Below are 21,421 nucleotides of genomic sequence, written 5' to 3' on the forward strand. Positions count from 1 at the left end.
ACTAAATACATTGACATTGTAGTTGAAAGAAATTCGATCTCGTTAAGTGACTTAAAGAACAAATTGAACCAATACAAATAGAGTTAAATCTTTTAATTAAAAACATTATCAGCCATACGTAAATAAATACTAAATATGTTAATACAAACAAAATATACAAGCTCACAGATTTGCCACCTTCTGGAAAGAGGGCACAATCATAAAATGCACAACAAGTTCTCAAACGAGGGACGAGACACTGAAGTCTTTCTCTGAGGAGTCCTCCAGTGCAGTGGAACCAAAGGAAAAAAATGCTTCTTGCAACGACGAGAGTGAGTGTTCTACAACCTTGGAGTGATTTCTTTTAACTGGTTGAGGTAGAAGACCAGGTGCTGAGAGAATCCGCTGCTGAACCGGCCAGTTCCAGGAGGCCCATTCGAGCTTTGTGCGATTCCACGAGGAAAATGTTCTCCTGGTTTGTAGTGAATTCATCAACCCTAAAGGAATATTTAGAAACTTAACAATTGTTACATGTATTACATTAGTTGATTAAAATTATTTTGTTAAGAGAGTTGTAGTTTTTTTTTTTTTTTGAAACCAGCCATCTTATGGGTTTTAACAAGGAGATGAGTGGTTTTTGGATTCAGCGATTCAATTCTATCTTTCCACAAATGACTGTAAGCAGATCATAAATTCAACTCGGCTTCTTTACTAATAATAAAGCTTAAAGTTTGTCTCGATCTCTGTCCAGATATCTATCGGCATGTCTCTGTGACGCACTCAGTGGCTAAACCGTTCGGCCAATTTTCCCGAAAGTTTGGCACAGAATTAGTTTGTAGCATGAGAGTGTGCACCTCGAAGCGATTTTTCGAAAATTCGGTTTTGTTCTTTTTCTATTCCAATTTTAAGAATATTTTACCCAGCAAATTCTGATAATGTGGATGAGTAAATTACCAAATTATCATAAAGTGGAACTGCAACATAAGTGAGCAAATGAACATAGCAAATTGGAAAGAAATTCATCATTCATTGTTTGTAAATATACAGGCAAACCAAATCACCATTGAATTTTCTACTATGGGCAAAGTTGTGCGGGTACCGCTAGTAGATAATAAAAATGTTTACTCATGGAATGATTGATGTATTAATGGTTCGAACTTGGATGTTTAAGAAAAATAATTTAAAATCAATCTTCACAAAAAAAAAAAAAAAATCTTATCACTTGGTCTGAAGTTTCCTATATGTAATAAGTACAATAGCTCACTGAGCAACCACCTCATTTTACAAAGCTTCTCGCCAAACAGGATTGAAAACAATTTAAACGATATATCCATACTTCTGAGGAGTTTAACGGTGGAGGAGGTGTGATGAAAGACGAGAACAGGGAAATGGTAGTCGAGCAGATACTTGGCAGGCAAAGTAGATATCATAACTTTTTAAGGCTGATGGATTTGGGATTTAGGATGAAAGCCTTCTGTTTTACAAGGAAGACTTTATTGTTTTCTTGACGGAGAAATTTTTACAACAGAGTTGTTTTTGAGTAATTATTAAATCTACAGTGTAGTGGTGTAATACTGCTGCATTTCATTACTATAGCATTGTACATAGTATTACACCATATGTTTCTCTCTCCTTTTGACCATTGGTTTTGTGCGTCATAACAGTATTTTACGTTAAAAAAACACAGGATTTTTCCAAATACAGTATAAATTCAGTTCTTTATGTGAGAAGTGTTGAAATATACTTAAGAAATGGTTTGAAGCAGTTTCAGTGACTTAAATGTCTAAAATAGTTGCTAATTTCTTATACATATTCTTTTTCATCAACACAAAATTTCGACTTACACAATTGGTCTTGGAACGCATCACTCGAATAAGTAGAGACTCCACTGTTAATATTAAATGCGAATAAAATATTTAAGCCTTGCCTTACCATGAATTTAATTTTTTGGTACTTATTTTTTTTTCTTTTCAAATTACATCGTCCTCTGAGAAAATGGAAATAAAATCATATATAATTCAAAATTAAAAAACTCTTTCTGTTTGATATTTTCACAAAAGTGTTGTAACAGTTTATCAGCAATGGCATTTTAAAGTAAATGTTAAAACAAATAAACAAAAAATCATGCTCATGCAAAAATAACAAGCATAAACCCCAAACAAAACAAAAAGCTAGCATTTGATACTGCAGAGAGCAGAAGTGGCTTATTTTCAGCAATTTTCAATACACAATAAACCTTTGACTATAATCAAAACAAAACAGTTTAAATTGATCAGAAGAATAGTAATTTAAATCTCTGTAAAAATATCTGTAAAAATATTTTCAAGTTGCACAAATTTGCAGAGAATTGCAGACACGTTACAGGGTATTAGGGACTCCTTTTTCAATGCAGAAAAGTGAGCTTTGGATGTGAAAACCTCTCATTTTCCCCCCTATATGCATGATTATACACATGTACATTACATATCGCCTCAGAGAAACAATAAGATATCTAATCCCAGAAATAACACTAAGATATCTTACTGTTGCTCTGTGGCGACGATCTACAGTGAAACTGTTCTAAAGCGGCCACATCTTGAGGAGGTCATTATGGGAGGTTGCATAGAAATAGTTATTTATAATGTGCTGAAGTATCATAGATGAAAAAAATTTACTATTATACATTAATGTGTGGTTTTTTTTTAAGGATGTTTTCTTTTGAATTGATGAGCTCATAATAGCGTTTTGGAGGGGATCTTAACTTCGTCAAAGATTTACTGCATTTTGTAAGCTATATTACATTCTAGAGCAAAATCAAAAATGCATAAAACATGCAAATTTAAAAGATTAATTTTATTTTGCTGTTTTCTAAGCACATTCACTACACAGCACAATTTAAAAATAAAAAAAAGCTAACATTCTTTATGACATGTAATATAAATTTTTAAAAAATCAAAATTTTGAACAATAAGTAATTTTATTAAATTTTAATATTTATTTTTAAAAGCTTACTAAATTCATAAAAATTAAGACAAAAAATTCAAAAACAAATAAATAAAAATGTCTTAATTCATTATAAGTGTTCTTTTAAATTTTGTATAATATTTTTAAAAAATTATTACAGGGACACAAGCATCAGAAACTTTTCCAGACGTTTGCGACAAAAATTAAAAGCAAAAAAAAGTCTGCAACATAATCAGACAATAACTTAAATGTAAAATCTAAATCAATGCCAAGAAATATTTAGAAACTACAAGTACATTCCATCTGTATATTACATTCCTGAAAACAAGGTACAAAAATTTTCATTTTCTGAAATTTAAGTTTCATTGTCTTCAAAAGTTTTAGGTTATTTCCTCCCCCAACTAAGAAATAGCCTGCAGACTTTCTCAAGAATCTGCAACACATGTTGCAGCACCGTGCAGTTTCTGATACAGAGATACAGACCAGAAGGAAATTACACTCAAAATATAACCAGTGTATTCATAATTGAAAAGTGGTTCAAGGTGAACATCTAGTAGAAGTTTGAAGAAGTTTGATAAACAATAAGCTAATTTTTTTTGCAAATTAAGTGCATGGCAGAACATAAAATTATGATGCACAAGAAGAGCAATAAAAGAAAACAAAACTTTGCCTTTATTCTCCAGGAAGGCAATGAAGCAAAGGATTTATTGACCACCTGATAGCTCATGTGGGTTGGAATAACACAAAACAAGAATGACTAACTCAAGGATTTATGAAGCAATTTGAAAAATTCTGGTTAATAAGACATTTTTCTTAAATATGAGATTGGTTGGCTTAAATAACTCTTTTTAGCAGAATTTAAACATTCTGCAGGTAGATATTACACAGTCTATTTGAAAAGCATTGCATGCAGATTTTATTTGTTACTTTTTTAGAATTAAATAATTAAGCAGTCTTAGAGTTGACTAATACATTACATGCACTAAGAGAGTACTTTGTAAAAATTTAAAACTTTTTTTTTTTTTTTTTGTTAGTGTTGAATTATAAGTGAATTAGATATAAGCAACGTGTAGTTTGAAAAAAACATTACGGAAAACTAACTATTTTGTGATTTTTTAACATATTATAGCTGTTTTTTCTTGAATAAAAAAGAAGCAGCCAAATAAAAAAAAATAGAACAAAAATAAGTTTCTTGCATTTGAAAAATGTGATCCAATTTAACTGAACTTAATTATAAACCAAGTCTATATGTCACTTACTATGCCAACAGCGAGCTTGAGTGATGATTAAGAAGAAAAAACAATATTAATAAACTTTTACAATGCTACAACTTAATGTACTGAGATGAATACTGAAAATGTAGTGGCTGTTTGCTACAATCTTCAGCAATATAATGTTTATGACTCAAAAATACTAAAATATTTGAACAACATTAACAAGTGAAAATTTAAAAAATATGTCCCCCTTTTCACTTTTGATAGTAGGCTGTAGAGTATAGTATGAAACAAATGTAAAGAAGCCAGGTTTGGTGAGTAACAGTATTAGATTCTGCCTGGAATTGGGTGGTTCCAAATTCAAATCCCTGCACTGTAGATGTGGCAATTTTTATTTATACATTTTTTCTTAGGCATGATGGTTGGATAATCTAGTCAGATGAAATGGTTCAGGTTTTCCTACTTATATTATGCAAATCCAAGCTGTTCTGGTCTTTTGTTCGCATTTGGAGTATTAAATCAATTTTTTGTAATCATTTACGAAACGCAAGCATGCAGCACTGCAATATTGGAGACTATAAGTCACATGCAGGTTCAAAGCCTTCAGCAAGATATTAATTAACCTGTTAAACAGAGAAAATGGTCTTCTGATGCTTCGTTATGTCACATCACTCAATTTGTTCCCCACTTCAGGAGTAAAAAGTGATAAAAAGCTGAAAAATGATTTTAGTCATCTGATCAATGCAGCGTTATCTCACATATATTCATTCCTTCAGGGTGCCCAGCTGAAAAATATTGTGAGCTTTTGTTCTAATATTTATTACTCAATAGTTTTAAAAAGAATTTCATTAGATAAATTTTTTTTTTGTAAAAAAAGAAAATTGTAAAAATTTCAAATGATTGCAAAACACGGAATTCCAATCACACAAATTTTAATCCATGAATTCCTAACTACAGTAGGCCCTCGTTTTACACAGGTATATTTTACATGTGGTTTTAATTATACACGGTTTACGATTTGACACCTTTATTTTATTTTACGCAGATGAGTTTCGGTTTTATGCGGATGCGGCAATGCAAAGAGATAAAATTTTCCCCTCGTTAAAAATCCAAACTCCTAAACACTGCTAAGGAACTGCTCCTAAACACTGCTAATAATCGAGCTTGGGCCATTGAAGACATTTTATGTGATTGGTTCCAGAGCTCTTCTCAGAAGTAAAGTTATTAAACTCACACAGTTCAGAACTCACTGGAAGAAGAGCTTTTAGGAGTGACAAAGGCAGCCAAAACCAATGAGGATACAGACATCGGTGGCACACAACCAAAAATGCTCACATTGAAAATTTTAAGCCATTCCTAGACAATAGAAGTGATCTTTCTGATTTGTTAGTGAAGGAAGATTCTATCATGGAAATGACGCAAGTGGTCATGGATGCGTTAATGCAATGTAAAGAATTACAGAGAAAAATTCTTAATGACTGCCAAAAGACTATTACAGCCAGCTCCTCTTTATAAACGGAACACGAAATTAATTTATGTTTTCTTTATAGACGTTGTGCATAGAAGTTGATATAAGTACACATTAAACTTATACAATTAGTTATCACTAGAATGAAGTATTTTGTTACGTACGGAACCAAACCCCTATTTTAACACTAGTATTAGGTCTCAATTTATGCGGCATTTCTGTAGAACGTTACCCCCGCGTAAAACGGGGGTGTACAGTACTCAAATAAATATTTTTAAAGAAAACTAAAAACAATATAAAACTTAAAAGTTACATTTTTAATTTTAACTTTTTACTGCCATTTTTATTTAGCACATTGAACTTTGTACCTAAAATGTGAGAAAAACAACTGTTACATGCAAATTGTAAAACACTCTATAAGCATATTTTGAAGAAACTTCTGCTACGGGTTCAGTTTTAGGACTTAAGCATATGTCACAATGAATATGTCTCATTGTTGTCTCTCTTATTTAGTTTGAACACAAAAGTATTAGTTTAATCTTTATTGTACTAATAATAAAGCTCAAAGTTTGTCTGGATATCTGGATCTCTGTCGGGATATCTGTCCGGATGTCTCTCTGTAACTAGCATAGAGCCCAAACTGTTCGGCCGATTTTCACGAAATTTGGCACAGAATTAGTTTGTAGAATGGGGTGTGCACTAGGGTGGGCCGAAAAAACTTTTTTTGGAAATCTGTTTTTGGATAGTGCGGAAAAGTTGCTATATGGGCCCGTTATTACCCATAAAAAATTTCGCTAAATTTGTTTAATATTTAGCCGGCGCTATTTGAGCTTGAAAAACTGAAAAAAAGGGCAAAAATGCACTTTTTTTTTCAAAAAAAAAAGGGGGGGGGGGGGTCAAAAGTAAAAATTTGAAGCTAGTTTCAGCAAGCATTAGAAGTATCTGTCAGAGAATTAGTTGAAATCAACAAAGACTTTTATACATTTCGTAGAATATTTAGCTACGCTCCTTTAAGACTAAAACATGGGAAAAATGAAAAAAAAAATTAAAGTAGTATCGAAATAAGTAAATACTGAAATGTTACGCAATACGTTACTTAGAAAAAACAGTGAAAATTCAATCAATTTTATGCGACATTTGTACGCCAATTTTTAAAAATGCACACAGTCAAATAAAAAATAGTTACATAAGATGCTATTCTTTTAATCTTCGGTTCCAATTGTTTCTCCTGGATAATAAACGGTGCTCAACAGCTTCTATTATTCCTAAGATTATTTTATAACTATTTTATATATGTTTGACAAATAGAGCCCTTGAGTATTAAAAAAATGTAAATCCTCTGAAGTCCTTTAAACTGACCAATGAATTGAACGCAAATATTCTTCTTTTTCTCAAGCCATTTCTTCCTCTCGACTTGACGACCTACTTAAGAAACGAAACCCTCTGACAGGAAATGCTGTAATTCTACACCTACACAGCTGGGAGTTAAGCAATTAAAGGGGTCCTCTCTTGTATCCAATGTCCATCTTTGGACATTTTTGATGGCCAAATGTCTTCAAAAGACATTTGGTCATCAAAGATTAGCATCTGAAGCACATGTAGCACTGATAGAAGAACCAGGTAGCAAGTACATCGGTCATTTATCATTAACAGTTGGTGAAAGTGCAAAAGAAATTTCGCAAGGTATTAGAGGCTTTGCAAAAAAAGTATAATATGAGCTTGCTTAACTTATCGGTTATTGGATGCGACGGAACAAATGTAAATACGGGATGGAAAGGTAGAGTAATTTGTTTACTTGAGACATATCTCAAAAGACCTTTACAGTGGAACATATGTCTGCTGCATACTAATGAGTTGCCACTGAGGCATCTTATTCTAGAATTGGACGGTTGCACAAAAGGGCCACATTCATATTCTGGAACTATCGGACAACTTCTTAGAGATTGTGAAAAAAATCCGGTGGTCAAATTTGATAAAATTGACTGCAATCTTCTGGTTTTGGACATAGAAGATATAAAAAATTTAAGTACTGAACAACATTTGTATAGAATCTGTCTTGCCATAAAAGATGGTACTTGTCCTTCTAGCGTGGCTGACAGTAACCCAGGCAAACTCAGTCATGCGTGATGGCTGACAACTGCAAACCGTTTGTTACGCTTGTATATAGGCACACCAACACCATCAGAAAATCTTACAATGCTAGTAAAGTATGTTATGTTAGTTTATGCTCCGATGTGGTTTGAAATCACCGACCCCGAACAACTACTGTTGACAGGGTTGTTTGACTCAAGAAAATACATTCGGGAATTAGCTGTTAGGAGCATTCTGAACTCTAGAAATAAGAAGACGAAGAGCTCGGATGGTGTACGATTTTGTAAGCGTCCTAAACTCAATTTTGAAGCCGGTGATTATGTTGATTTAGTTGATTGGGCAAACTGTGTTGTAACAGAGCCATCTCTTACAATGCATCTAAAAGACCAACAATTGAAAGAAATGTGCAAAGAACAGCCTACAGAGTTCACTTTCGAGAAATTTCCCTGTCACACGCAAGCTGTGGAACGTTGTGTGAAACTAATAACCGAAACTACAATAAAAGTTCCTGTTGAAACTGCACGAGAAGGATACATTCGTACCAAACTTCAAGCTAGGAAAGAACTTCCATTTTTGATAACAAGAGACAATATTATTCCAAAAAATAATATTCATTATGCATGAGGTATTATAAATCAAATTTTAAGATTTCTTTTTTAAAATTTTATTATCTCTATATGTAATTCTAGAAAATGTATGATACTATTGCGTGATAGTAATTACTATGATTATTAGTGCTATTTAATTAATTTCTATGATTTAGTTTTGAAAAATAATTTTCACATTGGTTTTTTAAGAAATTCGATATTTTTTCATTTTTCTCCAATTTTTGATGTCGGAAAGGAGCGGTTAAATTCTCATTAAAATCAATGAAACATTTTATGGGCTCGAACTGGCTCATTATATAACATTTTCGGTGCATTCCAGCAAAATATTTGAAATTTAGTTTTTAAAAAAAATTTCGACAAAAATTCATTTTTCTCTTTTTTTTTCGTTTTTTCAGTGTCAAATAGCGCCGGCTAGATATTTTTTAATATCCAAGAAATTTTTTGTGAGTGCTAACTAGCTCACTACGCAACTTTTGCGCGCTATCCAAAAATTGATTTCGAAAAAAAAAAATTTTTCGGCTTATTTCGGCCCACCCTAGTGTGCACCTCAAAGCGATTTTTCGAAAATTCAATTTTTTTTTATATTTAATTTTAAGAACATTTTACCCTTCCAATTATCATAATGTGGACAATAAATTACCAAATTATTATAACGAGGAACCGTACATGGGTGAGCAAATGAACATAGCAAATTGGAGAGAAATTCATCATCCATTATTTGTAAATACAGTATAAGACTGTTATAACGTACACCTTGGGACCAGAGCTTTTGCGTTATACAGGTTTTTGCATTATATAGATCATTTCACAAATTTTGAAACTTATATTCAAGATATATCAATATATTAGCACTTCAGAATGAGTTTTATCTGCAATGAGTATTAAAGCACTAATATTACAGTTAGCCATTCACAAATAAATATGTTTCACAATCAAAAGAAAGTGCATTATCCTGCACTTCTGCTAACTTCATGGTTTGCATAACAGCTGCATTTTCAAGAGCCATCTGGTATTTTCTGTTTACTATGAGTACTAATTTTCAATTTAAAAGCTTTGAATTAAGATGAAAAGATGAAAAACTTTCAACATTTAATTTGCCTAACAATTTTTATGCTTGCAAAGCAAAACAGATGGATTTTTTCAACTTAAAAACCTATTGTTTACTTCTGAAAAGTTGTGCGGTTATAGAGAATTGCGTGATATAGGTCGGCGTTATAACGGTCTTCTACTGTATACAGGCGAACCAAATGATCTTTTAATATCCTACTACGAGCAAAGCCATGTGGGTACCACTAGTACTTAATAAAAGTTGTATTTTCTAGTAGGTTCATTATTATTATTAGTTTTTTTTTTTTTTTTTTTTCCTTTTTCAATTCCTGGATTATTCTCAAATTTTTTTTATTTGTGATTGTCTCAACTGACCCAGTTCCTAGTTTTACAAAACACTGGAGTCGAATGCATTCTTTAATTTTAAAAATCACTAGTTTGTATTAGAATGTTCAGAAATCATGATCATAAATGTAAATATATGATCCTTTATGTAAAATTTTCTTGACATAAACCGTAGCAAAATTCTCATTATAACCCTACAATTTCAAAACATAAGTTCCCAAGCATTAAGTTTTTATCTATTTTCAACATAGCTGGACACCCTGTTTTACAAGAACCACACAAAGCATTTTCTGAATTTGTGTAAACTTTTACCTCATATCAGCTTACCTTGAACCATTTGTGAAAAATGTTAAAAACTAAAAGGTTTATAACTTCAATAAAATATACAGCACTAGTTTTTTAAAAATATTTTTACACAGTAAATTTAAGTTTTACATAAAATTAAAAAAAATAATAAAAAACATTTTTAGTATCTTAAAAATAACATGGTACAATGAAAATAATTTTCACACAGTAAGTTTTGGACAAAGAATTCAGCAGCAAACAAAATGTAACTAAAGATGCACTGCTTCTTAAAAAGTATTAGACATAATTGATTAAGGATCTTCCCAGAAAGGAAAGAGGATTCATTTTTTAGTCTCAGAAACTTTTCATTGATTTGGAGACTATCTTCTCTTGGCCCCTCCACTAATGTTATTATTTTATGTGCTGTTGTGGTTTTCAGGGTGGCAAGATTCTTTTCTAAACCTGGCCGATTCTCGTAAAATTCAAAAATGTGTTTGTGCAAGCAGAACCGAATCATATTGCCTAGCACAAACTGTACCAAGATCAATCCTCAAATTTCATCAAAACAAACCTTTACCAGCAAAAACATTAGGCCAGGATTCATACTCAATTTCAGAAATAAATAAAGGAGTGTTGAAGTCCTAAACTGAGAGTTTGAAGGAGTGCTTTTGGGCTGTCCTTAAATGTCAAACTTTTTTTCTACATATTTGACCATCTTCCCCTTTTGTCACAAAGTGTCACACTTCACCTTCCTCTTTTCATGTGTCATATTTTTTATAAACATACTGCTATAATAACTGTGATGTCACTTTTTATCACCCTTTCTTTTACCCCTTGTCACAATTTTATGAACCCGTCTGCCCTTTCTCCACTTTTACAATGTTCTCTAACTGGGTGCTGTGGCACCTTAAGGTGCCATGCTGTAGGAAGAAGTGAGGGGTGCCATGAAGTGTCCATGAAATCAATTTATATGCTAGGTGATTTTGCCAAATAGACCAATTAGGCCATTCACATTTTTTTGATATAGCACAGTAAAAACACGCTAGCTTGTGACTTCATCATCATCAGAAAGTCTAACTGATGATAAAGCATTAAAAACTACCTGATCTTATTTTGTCGAGTTTTGCTTCTACATGGTTTACTGTTAGGGCTACATGAAGTATTTTAAATGACTGTTATAGAGGAAGATTATGTAGCCTTGAACTAAAAAAGGAGTAAAACCAAATTGGAAGGAGTTTGAAGGGCCGTTCAAAAGAAAATCCTAAATGAAGAAGTATTGGAGGAGTTTTGAAGGAGCGTACAAACCCTGTAGGCTCTCTTCTCCATTATTCACTATCATAACCAAAAATGAGTTTCTCACAAAGTTAAAGGGAGCATGTCCACTGATGATTCTCTACCATAAGCCAAGGAATTGCACCCATATTGATATGTAATAGTACAGTATGTGTGTGTCAAACCAATGACATTATGCCAGGCCGGATCTAAGTACCGGCATTGTGGTGGGCCCACAGCACTGAGGGGCCCTGGTGATTTTTTGCAGGGTGGGCAAAATTTTGTAGATTCCAGCCTGCACTAAAATGTAAGCCTGTGCCAGATCATGTTGAATTTTTCAGAAGATAAAAAGTAACCTAATCATGTCTCCTTTCCTGGTAATACAGTGACCTCTCACTTATAAGCGACCAAAGGGGATAACGAAAATTTTGCGCACAAGTGAGATTCGCGCATAAGTGAAAAAACCCAAAAATTAGCTTAATGCAATAAGTTAACATCAGTTATAGCCATACCAATAGTATTCTACTAATACTAATAAATGAATAAGCATATAATTTCCGTTTATACATGGTAATTTAATAAAAATGTAAAATTTGAAGTTGAACGTTGTCATTTTATTACAGAAAGTAAGCGAATTCCCCACAACCTAAAAAATGTCACGTGATCAGTGCTATACTGCCGTGCTAAGCTCAGATGTGGTATCTGCAGTAGAGCTCAAAATGAGAAATTGACGATTAAAGTTTTACAACTCATATCTTTGATTTATGACTTAATTAAATGCTCAACTTGCGGTAGTTGTTTCGTAAATAACTTATCTAAAAACCGTAAGAGAGTATTTTTGTAAAAATCTTAATTTAAAATTAATAAATGTAGTTACGACAAATTTTCTTTTCAAAACCTTTTCATATACTAAGCTATTTTTAGCGTAAGTGACAATGACTATGCATTTTTAGGGGTATCTGCACAGATACGACAAAAATAGCTTAGTAAAACGTGCTCAAAGTATCATTAAATGATACAGAAAACATCTGCTTTCTTTAGATTTAGCTGTTTCGCTTTATTTCATTAACACAAATAAAACAGATTCTACCTTCTGAAAGATACCATTTTCAAAACTCCGGACAGTTAAAACTGTAATCCATAACAATTTTCTGTTTTTTATATTCAAAGAATGTGTTTCTTATAATGTTTTATTCTCTAGATTCATTTTTACCGAGCATGAAGCTAATTTTGACAGCAGACGATACTTAAATAAAAATATTACCGGCCATAGAATGAAATGAGTTTTTTTTAGCATGAAAGAATATGATATGAATATTTTACATGCATTTCATTTTTAGAATTTTGCATTTTAAATAAACATTTAAATAGAAAAATCTGAATATTTACTTTAACAATAGGGAAGTATTCGATTTTCTAATTTTATTTTTATTTGATAGAGTAACATACATGAACATCATCTGCGAAAAAATTTTTACGATACGACTAATACTTTTTTTTTAAATAATTTTTTAAAGTTCACGCGCGAGTGACGTCATTTGCTTGTAAGTCCTTTGACTGACGTCACTGCCGCGCTGCGAGGCGGCGGGGTTGGCTAGGACAAAGAAGTGCTTGGCGATCTTTGGGGGAAGGCGCGGGAAAACAAGAGCCTTCTAACAGCAGCGCGCATAAAAGGCTAGTGAAAATCCTTTGCTGTCTGTAGGGTTTAATGCATTCTGCGATTGTTTTTAATTTCATTTTCTTTGTCATGGCTAGTAGAATCAATTACAAGTATTGCTTCGTTCCTGGATGCGTATCTACATCTAAAAAAACTCCTCACAAGCGATTTGTTATTGTTCCGTCCCAGCAGGATCTTCGAAAGAAGTGTTTTCAAGTGTGTTTATTAATTAAAATTTGAAAATGAAAATTTGCACTGCATTTTAATTAAAAACTATGTCAAGTGAGAAATACAGTTTGAAATATATGTTCACAACTGTTCATAAATAAATGTTTAATAAGCATATGAGATATTTTTTAAAAAAATGCAAGTAAACAAAGGAATTTAAACCCCGCACAATAAACTTAAATAGAAAGTAATAGATGCATTACTATTTCCATTTTAATAACAATGCAAAAACTATTAATACTTTCTTTTTAACATTCAAACTATCTTCAAATTTTAACTATTACAAATTGATAATTTAAAAATACGTTTTCAGTTTATCACCAGAAGCGTTTCTATATATACAAGACCTTTCTCACCTGCAAAAAGGTACTTATTTTATGAAATGAACACCATTTTCAAATTTATTATTTTTATCAAAAGAGCAAAAAAATATATATTTCCTTTTTTTGCTAAGTTGCACAAAAACTCAAGGATAATTAACATGTATTAGTGGATTTAAAACAATTTTCCACAAAAAAAAAAAGCAGATCAACTTTTATTGCCAACAAAGCGAAAAATTTTCATGCAAAAACTGCTCTAAAACTTAGTACTGGAATCTGTTGGGGAGAATTTCTAATCTAATAATATCTCCCCAATGTTTCTTTGATACTAGCAGAGTGAGTTCGGAAATAAGAACTTGACAAACTATTTCTAACTTTCATGAAGTTTATTTAAACGATAATGTAAATAGATAAAAACACGCTGTAAATGATAAAAATAAATACTAACAACATAATCTCTTTACATGCTACTTCTGCATGAGATAACTAACAGTGCAACGCAAACTGCATGACTATTGACTAAAAACTTTGATGAAGTAGACCCATTGGGAAATAAGCTAAGTCCAGCTAATTCATTTCTAATAAAGTGCAAACGGCACGAACAAGCAAGTTCGCATACCGATCGAGCGACCGCCTACAACAAGAGATGATCGAAGAGAGAGAGCGAACTAAAGCCGCGAGCAGTTTAAATATCCCCCCGGGTCATTAGCATATCCGAGTCACGTGAACGGACACATCACTGCTATCGTTAAGCACACGTGCCATCAGATTCCTTCTAGAAGCTTTCTATGACGTCATCCACAACGGAGTTCCCGCCAAGGGTGAACGAAGGTGAAACAAACATTCGGTCGATTCGACCAATGTGAATGAGTGCTGATAAGATTCTTTTACCCCAGTCATGCAGAATGATTGGTAATACATTATAAGTAAGGAAAAACATTCTTTTACTATTGGTGTTGTGAGGTGATGAGATAGGATTATTTACTGTTGTTATTAACAGGCATTTATGCCTAACAAGGCCCCCCCCTCTCATCATCTCACAATGAAAACATTCAAAAAAAATTCGACTTCATTTAGACATTAACACAATTTCCACATATTAATAACTATATGAGAAAAACAATGAACAAATTTTTAAAATATAAACTTGACTCTATATTACGAACTTCCAATATAGATCTAGAATCTCAAAATTTGAGAAAAACAACAATACACTTTGCTGAAAAAAAATTCAAAAGTTCAAAGAACAATCATCTTGAAATGTCCTTTTTTTTCTTTCGTACTCTCTCGTACGTCGTAACTCATAGTACGTTTTCTACGAATTTTCACCAAAAGTTCGAAAACAAATTTTTGATCAAAGTCCATTATAATTTTTTTCAATCATTTTTCCGATTTTATTTATAACAATGACAGTAGGTTAATCTGAAATATAAAATAAAAACCCACAGTAACTGTTCGAATCAGCATATAAAATATCACAGTCTAGAAAATATAGTATAAGCATATATTGAGAAATGTTTATAACGAAATGTAAATAAGCTCTTTTACTAACTATCCATTTCTCACTAAATCATTTCATTTACAAATAGATCACTAAAAATCTTCATCAAAAAAATGCTCCCCTTCTATACTTAAAGACTGTCTGATAATTTTAACTGATTAAAATTTCATTTTTAGCAATTCAATTTTTTTTTTTTTAATAACATTTTTGCACCATAATATATTTAATGAAGGAAAGTTACAAATTCTAACGGGAACTAGTGGTGTTTCCAATATTCCAAAATAGGGTCTTACAAAATGAAAAACAATGCACCCGCGATAGACCTTCATGCAACAATAAACTCACTCTATCCTAACTCCCGGGAAGACTCTGACAATTACATTTTCACTTTTAACGAGACGTAACAAAAAGCTGTTCGCAACCCGGTTGATAGGAAGAAAAAGCCACCGAAACATTCAGGTGGACAATTAAATTGTTAGAACTTGCAAAAACATTTCACAAAACATGATGCAAAGAAGAAAAATTTAAAGTACATTAAACAATTTTCAAAAATTTCTAAAAAAATGTTTCAAAATTATATTATATTTGTACAAAAAAATTTTTCAATAAATCTTTGAATTTCCAATCGGGTGAGAGGTTTCGTGAATATGTCCGACATGTTATCTTTGCTTTTGACATATCTCACGTTAAAAATATTTTTATGAACTAAATCCCGAATGAAAAACAATTTGATATCAATGTGTTTACTACGATGATTTTCGATAGGCGATTTAACAAAATCTAACGTAGCCTGATTATCTACATACAAAATAGATTTAATTTTACAACTTTTAACAATTTTTATTTTGATGCATTCGTCAATTATACGATCAAACCACATGAGTTCTTTTGCACATTCTGTCATGGCAATAAATTCAGCTTCCATCGTTGAAAGGCTAACGCTTCGTTCTTTGAACGTGCGCCATTCAATTGGAGCTTTATCAAGTAAAACAAGTTGACCGCCTAATGAGGTTCTGTCATCTTTATTTGTGGCGAAATCAGCATCCGAAAACGTTATAAGTTGAACATTTTCACATTTTAAGTTTAATTTTAAATCTTTAGTATGGAAAACATATCCTAGTAATTTCAACAATCCATCCCAGTGTACCATTCCTGGGTTACTTTGAAATTGGCTGAGAATGTTAACAGCATATGATATATCAGGACGTGTTCTACTAGAAATAAATGATAAACACCCTAATAAACTCTTGTATGGATATTTTGACATTTCGTCAATCTCAGCTGGAGTAGTAGGACAATTTAACTTTGAATAAACACATCCTTTACTAATAGGTAAAGAAGAAATAGGAATTTTAAATTTACTAAATCTTTCATAAACTACATGAATGTATTCAGTTTGATGTAAATTTAAGCCATTTCCTTCATTTTCAAATTCTACACCTAGTAGCTTTTTAGTTTTACCTAAAATTTTAATTTCAACATGTTTTTGAAGTAAATTCAAAGCATCTTTAATATCCCTGTCCTTCTTACTGAATAACACAATGTCATCCACATATAAGAGTAAAATCACATTATCAGTATAATAAACACAATTACATGATAAAAATTTATGAAAACCAATTTTAAGCAATATATTTTCAATTTCATAAAACCACAGACGACCGCTTTGGTGCAGGCCGTATATAGCTTTATTCTATTTGCACACATAATTTTCTTTTCCCTTTTCAATAAAACCTGGGGGTTGCTTCATATATATTATTTCATCAATAGGAGCATATAGGTACGCACTTTTAACGTCACATTGGATATGTAGCCAATTTTCTCTTGATACCAACAAAGAAAAGAAAAAGCGAATGGTACTAAAGCAGACTACTGGGCAGAAGGTTAGATCAAAATCTAGTCCCCTCACTTGATTAGTCCCCTGAGCGACTAGTCTACTTTTATAAACTTCACCATTTTCCCCTTTCTTTAAATTATAAACCCATCTACATCCGATAGGATTAACATTTTCCGGTAATTTGACTAAATTCCAAACATTTCTTTTACGCATAGTGCCTATTTCAATTTCCATTGATTTTTGCCATTCCCCCCTTTCATTAGATTTTAATGACTGTTTATATGTTCTAGGGATTTTAATTTCTGTGTCTAGTCAGGAAACATGAGTTAAAATTTTAGATTGATTTGAAACTTCACCCTGAAAATCATCATTGCCTTTAAAATTAAATAATTCCGGATCATACGCTATGTTTTCACGAAGACAATATTTTTGAACATCATTCAACGATCTTAATCTTTTGCTATTCCCCTTTTCAAAATAATATACGTCGTTTCTTGAACCATCAGGTCTAGGGACAAATTTCCGAATCCACCTAGCTTCCCGCATTGGTTTGCGACTAGAATCATCCCCCTCACTGTCTGAACTTTCCGCCCCCCCTTCAGAGCTACTTTCAACATCTAATTCTCTGAAGCGATTCGAATCTTCGCTTTCTTCCGAAGAATTCTTATCTTCTGCCTGAGGCGAAAGAGGCCAGAAAAGGGTATTTTCTTTTCCGCGCGATTCCTGCTCGGAAGTAAATTCGTCCTTGAAAAAGGAGTTCTCTTTGAAAGATACGTTGATTGTTTCAATGACTTTATCTTTGTCTGGAAGATAAACGCGAAATCCTTTACGATTGAACGCGTATCCGATTAAAACGCCTTTTTCGGCTTTTAGGTCTAGTTTCTTTCTTAATTGTCGTGGGATACCGGCAAAACAAGTAGTTCCGAATGCTTTTAAATGTCTTACAGACGGTTTTCTTCCCCCGTAAAGTTCAAAAGGAGTCTTTTCTTGACTTGAATGACAAATCCTATTCCATGTGTATACAAAATATAACATCGCGTCCGGCCAAAAACTGTTTGGCAAACCACTTTCTTTTAACAAAACGCGTGCACTATTTGTTACTGTACGGTTAAAATTTTCAATTAATCCATTTTGCTCTGGTGTGTACACATTTGTGAGTTCATGATGTATACCCATATTTTGACAAAACCCGTCTAGTTCCTGATTTACAAATTCCGTCCCGTTATCAGATCTGATACTGACAACCTTTTTGCCGATAAATCTTTCGGCTCTCAGAATATGTTGTTTTACAATTCTCGGAACCTGACTTTTTGACTTAATAGGATACAATGAACACCTTTTAGAATAGTCATCAATAATAGAAAGAAAATAATTTTCTCCGTTTCTACCCTCTACTTCACATTTTCCCCAAACATCCATATGCAATAATTGCAATGGCTGGGTACTTCTTACTCTATCAATTGACTTGAAACTAACACGCTTAAATTTTCCTAATTTACAAACATCACAGTTTAATTTAACGTGTTTAAACTTAGGTAGGCCACGAACAGCTGAAAGATTACTAGTTTTACGAATACTTTCAGTGTTGACGTGTCCACAGCGTTTAAGCCAAGTTTCAATGTCACTTTGACAGCATTCTACAGAAGGTTCTTTATTTACATGACTAGAACTAGGAGAATTTTTAAACTTTTTACAATTAACATTATAAACTCCATTATTGAGTTCAGCTTTAAAAATTAATCCCTGTTTGTCGGATACCTCCACGAAACCTCCCCCACCTTTAAATTTTGCACCACCCTGGTCAAACTTGGTGCCAGACAAAATATTTCGTCTCAAACGGGGAGAATACATTACATCTTTGAGAATTACAGTTCTTTTACCGAACTTAACTTTGATTTCCCCTTTTCCCTCAATCGGGAAAGTTTGCTTTTTCACGGCAACAGCCATGTTTACATCATTTAGGGGTTCAAATGTCCTAAACCAGTTCTTATTTGAGCAACAGTGATTTGATGCGGCAGTGTCAAAAATAAATGTATTCCCTTTATCTTGGGTCTGACTAAGATTTGCCTCTGACAAGAAATACAAAGGATACTCACATCTATTATTTAAAGGTGATCGGTGACGCTCCTGGAACTTCCTTCTAGAACTCCATCGGCGATTTCTACTCCTTGGGCCCGTACCTTCTTCCCTCCATTCTTTCCGGGATTGGTGTTGGTTTCCCCTTTTATTTCTTTCTTGTGAAGTCATTCTTTGACGGTCTTCATTTTTGACATAAGGGCATCTGCTCCTTATATGTCCTTCTTCATGACACTTGTAACATCGAATTTTAGATTTAACTTGGAAAACCTGCATCTCATTTGTCTTCTCTTCTTTCATTTCTTGACGGTTTTCTTCAATAATTAGATCAACCAGGATTTTCTCGAATGTAAAATCTTCATCTTTCCTCATCAAAATCTGTTGAATTAGATGATCATACGTTTCTGGTAAACTTTGCAGTAATTTAAAAGAAATACAGTCCTCCGGGAAATTCGGATAAGCAACTTTGATTTTGTCGAAAATTCTCTGCAGACGCGCCGCGAATAAATTCATCTTTTCTCCATTCTCTTTCTTGCACTGATTCAGCTCAATGAAGAGTTGCATACTTATACATCTATTCTCCGGAAAAAAATGTAATTTTAGCTTCTTCCAAGATTCGCATGGATCTTCTATAGTTTCAACTATTTTTCTTAGATTTTGTTCAATATTCAAGAAGATTAGAGAGACTGCAGTTCGCTTCCTCACAATAAATTCTTTCACATCTTTTTCTGTTACATTCGTCTTCTCATTAATGACTGGTTCTTTCTCTTTTCCGTTAGTAATGTCCCATACATTCCGTTCCATGAGAAGGAACTTCATATTCGTCGACCATTCGAGGTAATTCTTGTTGTTGAGCTTTTCAATCTGAATCGCGAAATTTGCCATTTTCTTTTTTTTTCAAACTTTAGTATTCTTGAATTTTGGTAAAATCTTTTAAGTCTCTTCTATCTTGGTCGCCCCCCATCTCAACATTCCAATAACTTCATCTTCAGATGGGTCATCGAATTTGCAGCTTCCAAAAAAAAATTTTCAAAATTTCTGAAAAATATCGAAATGTACACCATCCAACGGTACATGTACTTTTGGCAGCAGTACAACCCCGCCTTTTTACAGATGCATGTACACTCTTTATCATTTCCTAGTCTTATCCAAAAATATTTTCACTAGGTCTACACAGGAAAGGGACTGGGCCCATAACCCGTGTTGGGGAGAATTTCTAATCTAATAATATCTCCCCAATGTTTCTTTGATACTTGCAGAGTGAGTTCGGAAATAAGAACTTGACAAACTATTTCTAACTTTCATGAAGTTTATTTAAACGATAATGTAAATAGATAAAAACACGCTGTAAATGATAAAAATAAATACTAACAACATAATCTCTTTACATGCTACTTCTGCATGAGATAACTAACAGTGCAACGCAAACTGCATGACTATTGACTAAAAACTTTGATGAAGTAGACCCATTGGGAAATAAGCTAAGTCCAGCTAATTCATTTCTAATAAAGTGCAAACGGCACGAACAAGCAAGTTCGCATACCGATCGAGCGACCGCCTACAACAAGAGATGATCGAAGAGAGAGAGCGAACTAAAGCCGCGAGCAGTTTAAATATCCCCCCGGGTCATTAGCATATCCGAGTCACGTGAACGGACACATCACTGCTATCGTTAAGCACACGTGCCATCAGATTCCTTCTAGAAGCTTTCTATGACGTCATCCACAACGGAGTTCCCGCCAAGGGTGAACGAAGGTGAAACAAACATTCGGTCGATTCGACCAATGTGAATGAGTGCTGATAAGATTCTTTTACCCCAGTCATGCAGAATGATTGGTAATACATAAGTAAGGAAAAACATTCTTTTACTATTGGTGTTGTGAGGTGATGAGATAGGATTATTTACTGTTGTTATTAACAGGCATTTATGCCTAACAGAATCACTTGCAGTAGGGTTGTTACAAAATGCGCGCCTCATTAAAAGCCGCCAAGTAAGAACTGGAATAGCGCTCTTACATTGTAATTTATATATTCAGATAAAAAAACCATCGACACACAAATGGAAATGATCAATCTTGATAAGGGAAACTAATGCGAATAATATGAACTGCAAACATAGACGGATATGTACGTACAATTTTAAAGAATAACAATGGTGAAACTTTGTTGTCTCACTCCCCGTACTTCTAGGACATTAAATCTCTCGTCCTTTCGAAAAAAGTCAAACACCATGAATGACTTTACTTGAGGAAGGTTATTGGATTGACCTTTCGTGAATCCTAGCCCCATGATGGAAAAAATGCTGGTTAAATGATTTAAAAAGGCTGAAAAAGACAGTGCTATTCACCTCCTGGTAGGCGCAACACGGCATGGAAATGGAGCTCTGATCGGAACAGGGAAATGACGTCAGCTGCTGACGTTTTAGGCCACACCTCTTTTTTGCGCATCGCTCTTTAAAAAATTCATAAAAAATCAATCGTTGGTTTTAAAAATCCGGCCATGGTGAATTTTTGTGTTTTGTAAGCCTGTCAACATTGTGCAATAGTTAAA

At 33.1% G+C, this 21,421-nt stretch overlaps 1 protein-coding gene across 1 annotated transcript in view; it reads right to left on the bottom strand.

Annotated features, from left to right (window-relative positions):
• Window positions 1-54: 54 nt before the first annotated feature.
• Window positions 55-21,421, bottom strand: part of LOC129222835 (glycerophosphocholine phosphodiesterase GPCPD1-like) — a 70,421-nt gene continuing 49,054 nt past the window's right edge. The window contains exon 16 of the mRNA XM_054857386.1: window positions 55-476. Within this exon, the coding sequence (XP_054713361.1) occupies window positions 344-476 (133 nt within the window). The 3' untranslated portion in view covers window positions 55-343. The remainder of the gene's footprint in view (window positions 477-21,421) is intronic.

Source organism: Uloborus diversus, chromosome 5, assembly GCF_026930045.1.
Source record: "Uloborus diversus isolate 005 chromosome 5, Udiv.v.3.1, whole genome shotgun sequence".
In the NCBI taxonomy this organism is placed as follows: Eukaryota; Metazoa; Arthropoda; class Arachnida; order Araneae; family Uloboridae; genus Uloborus; species Uloborus diversus.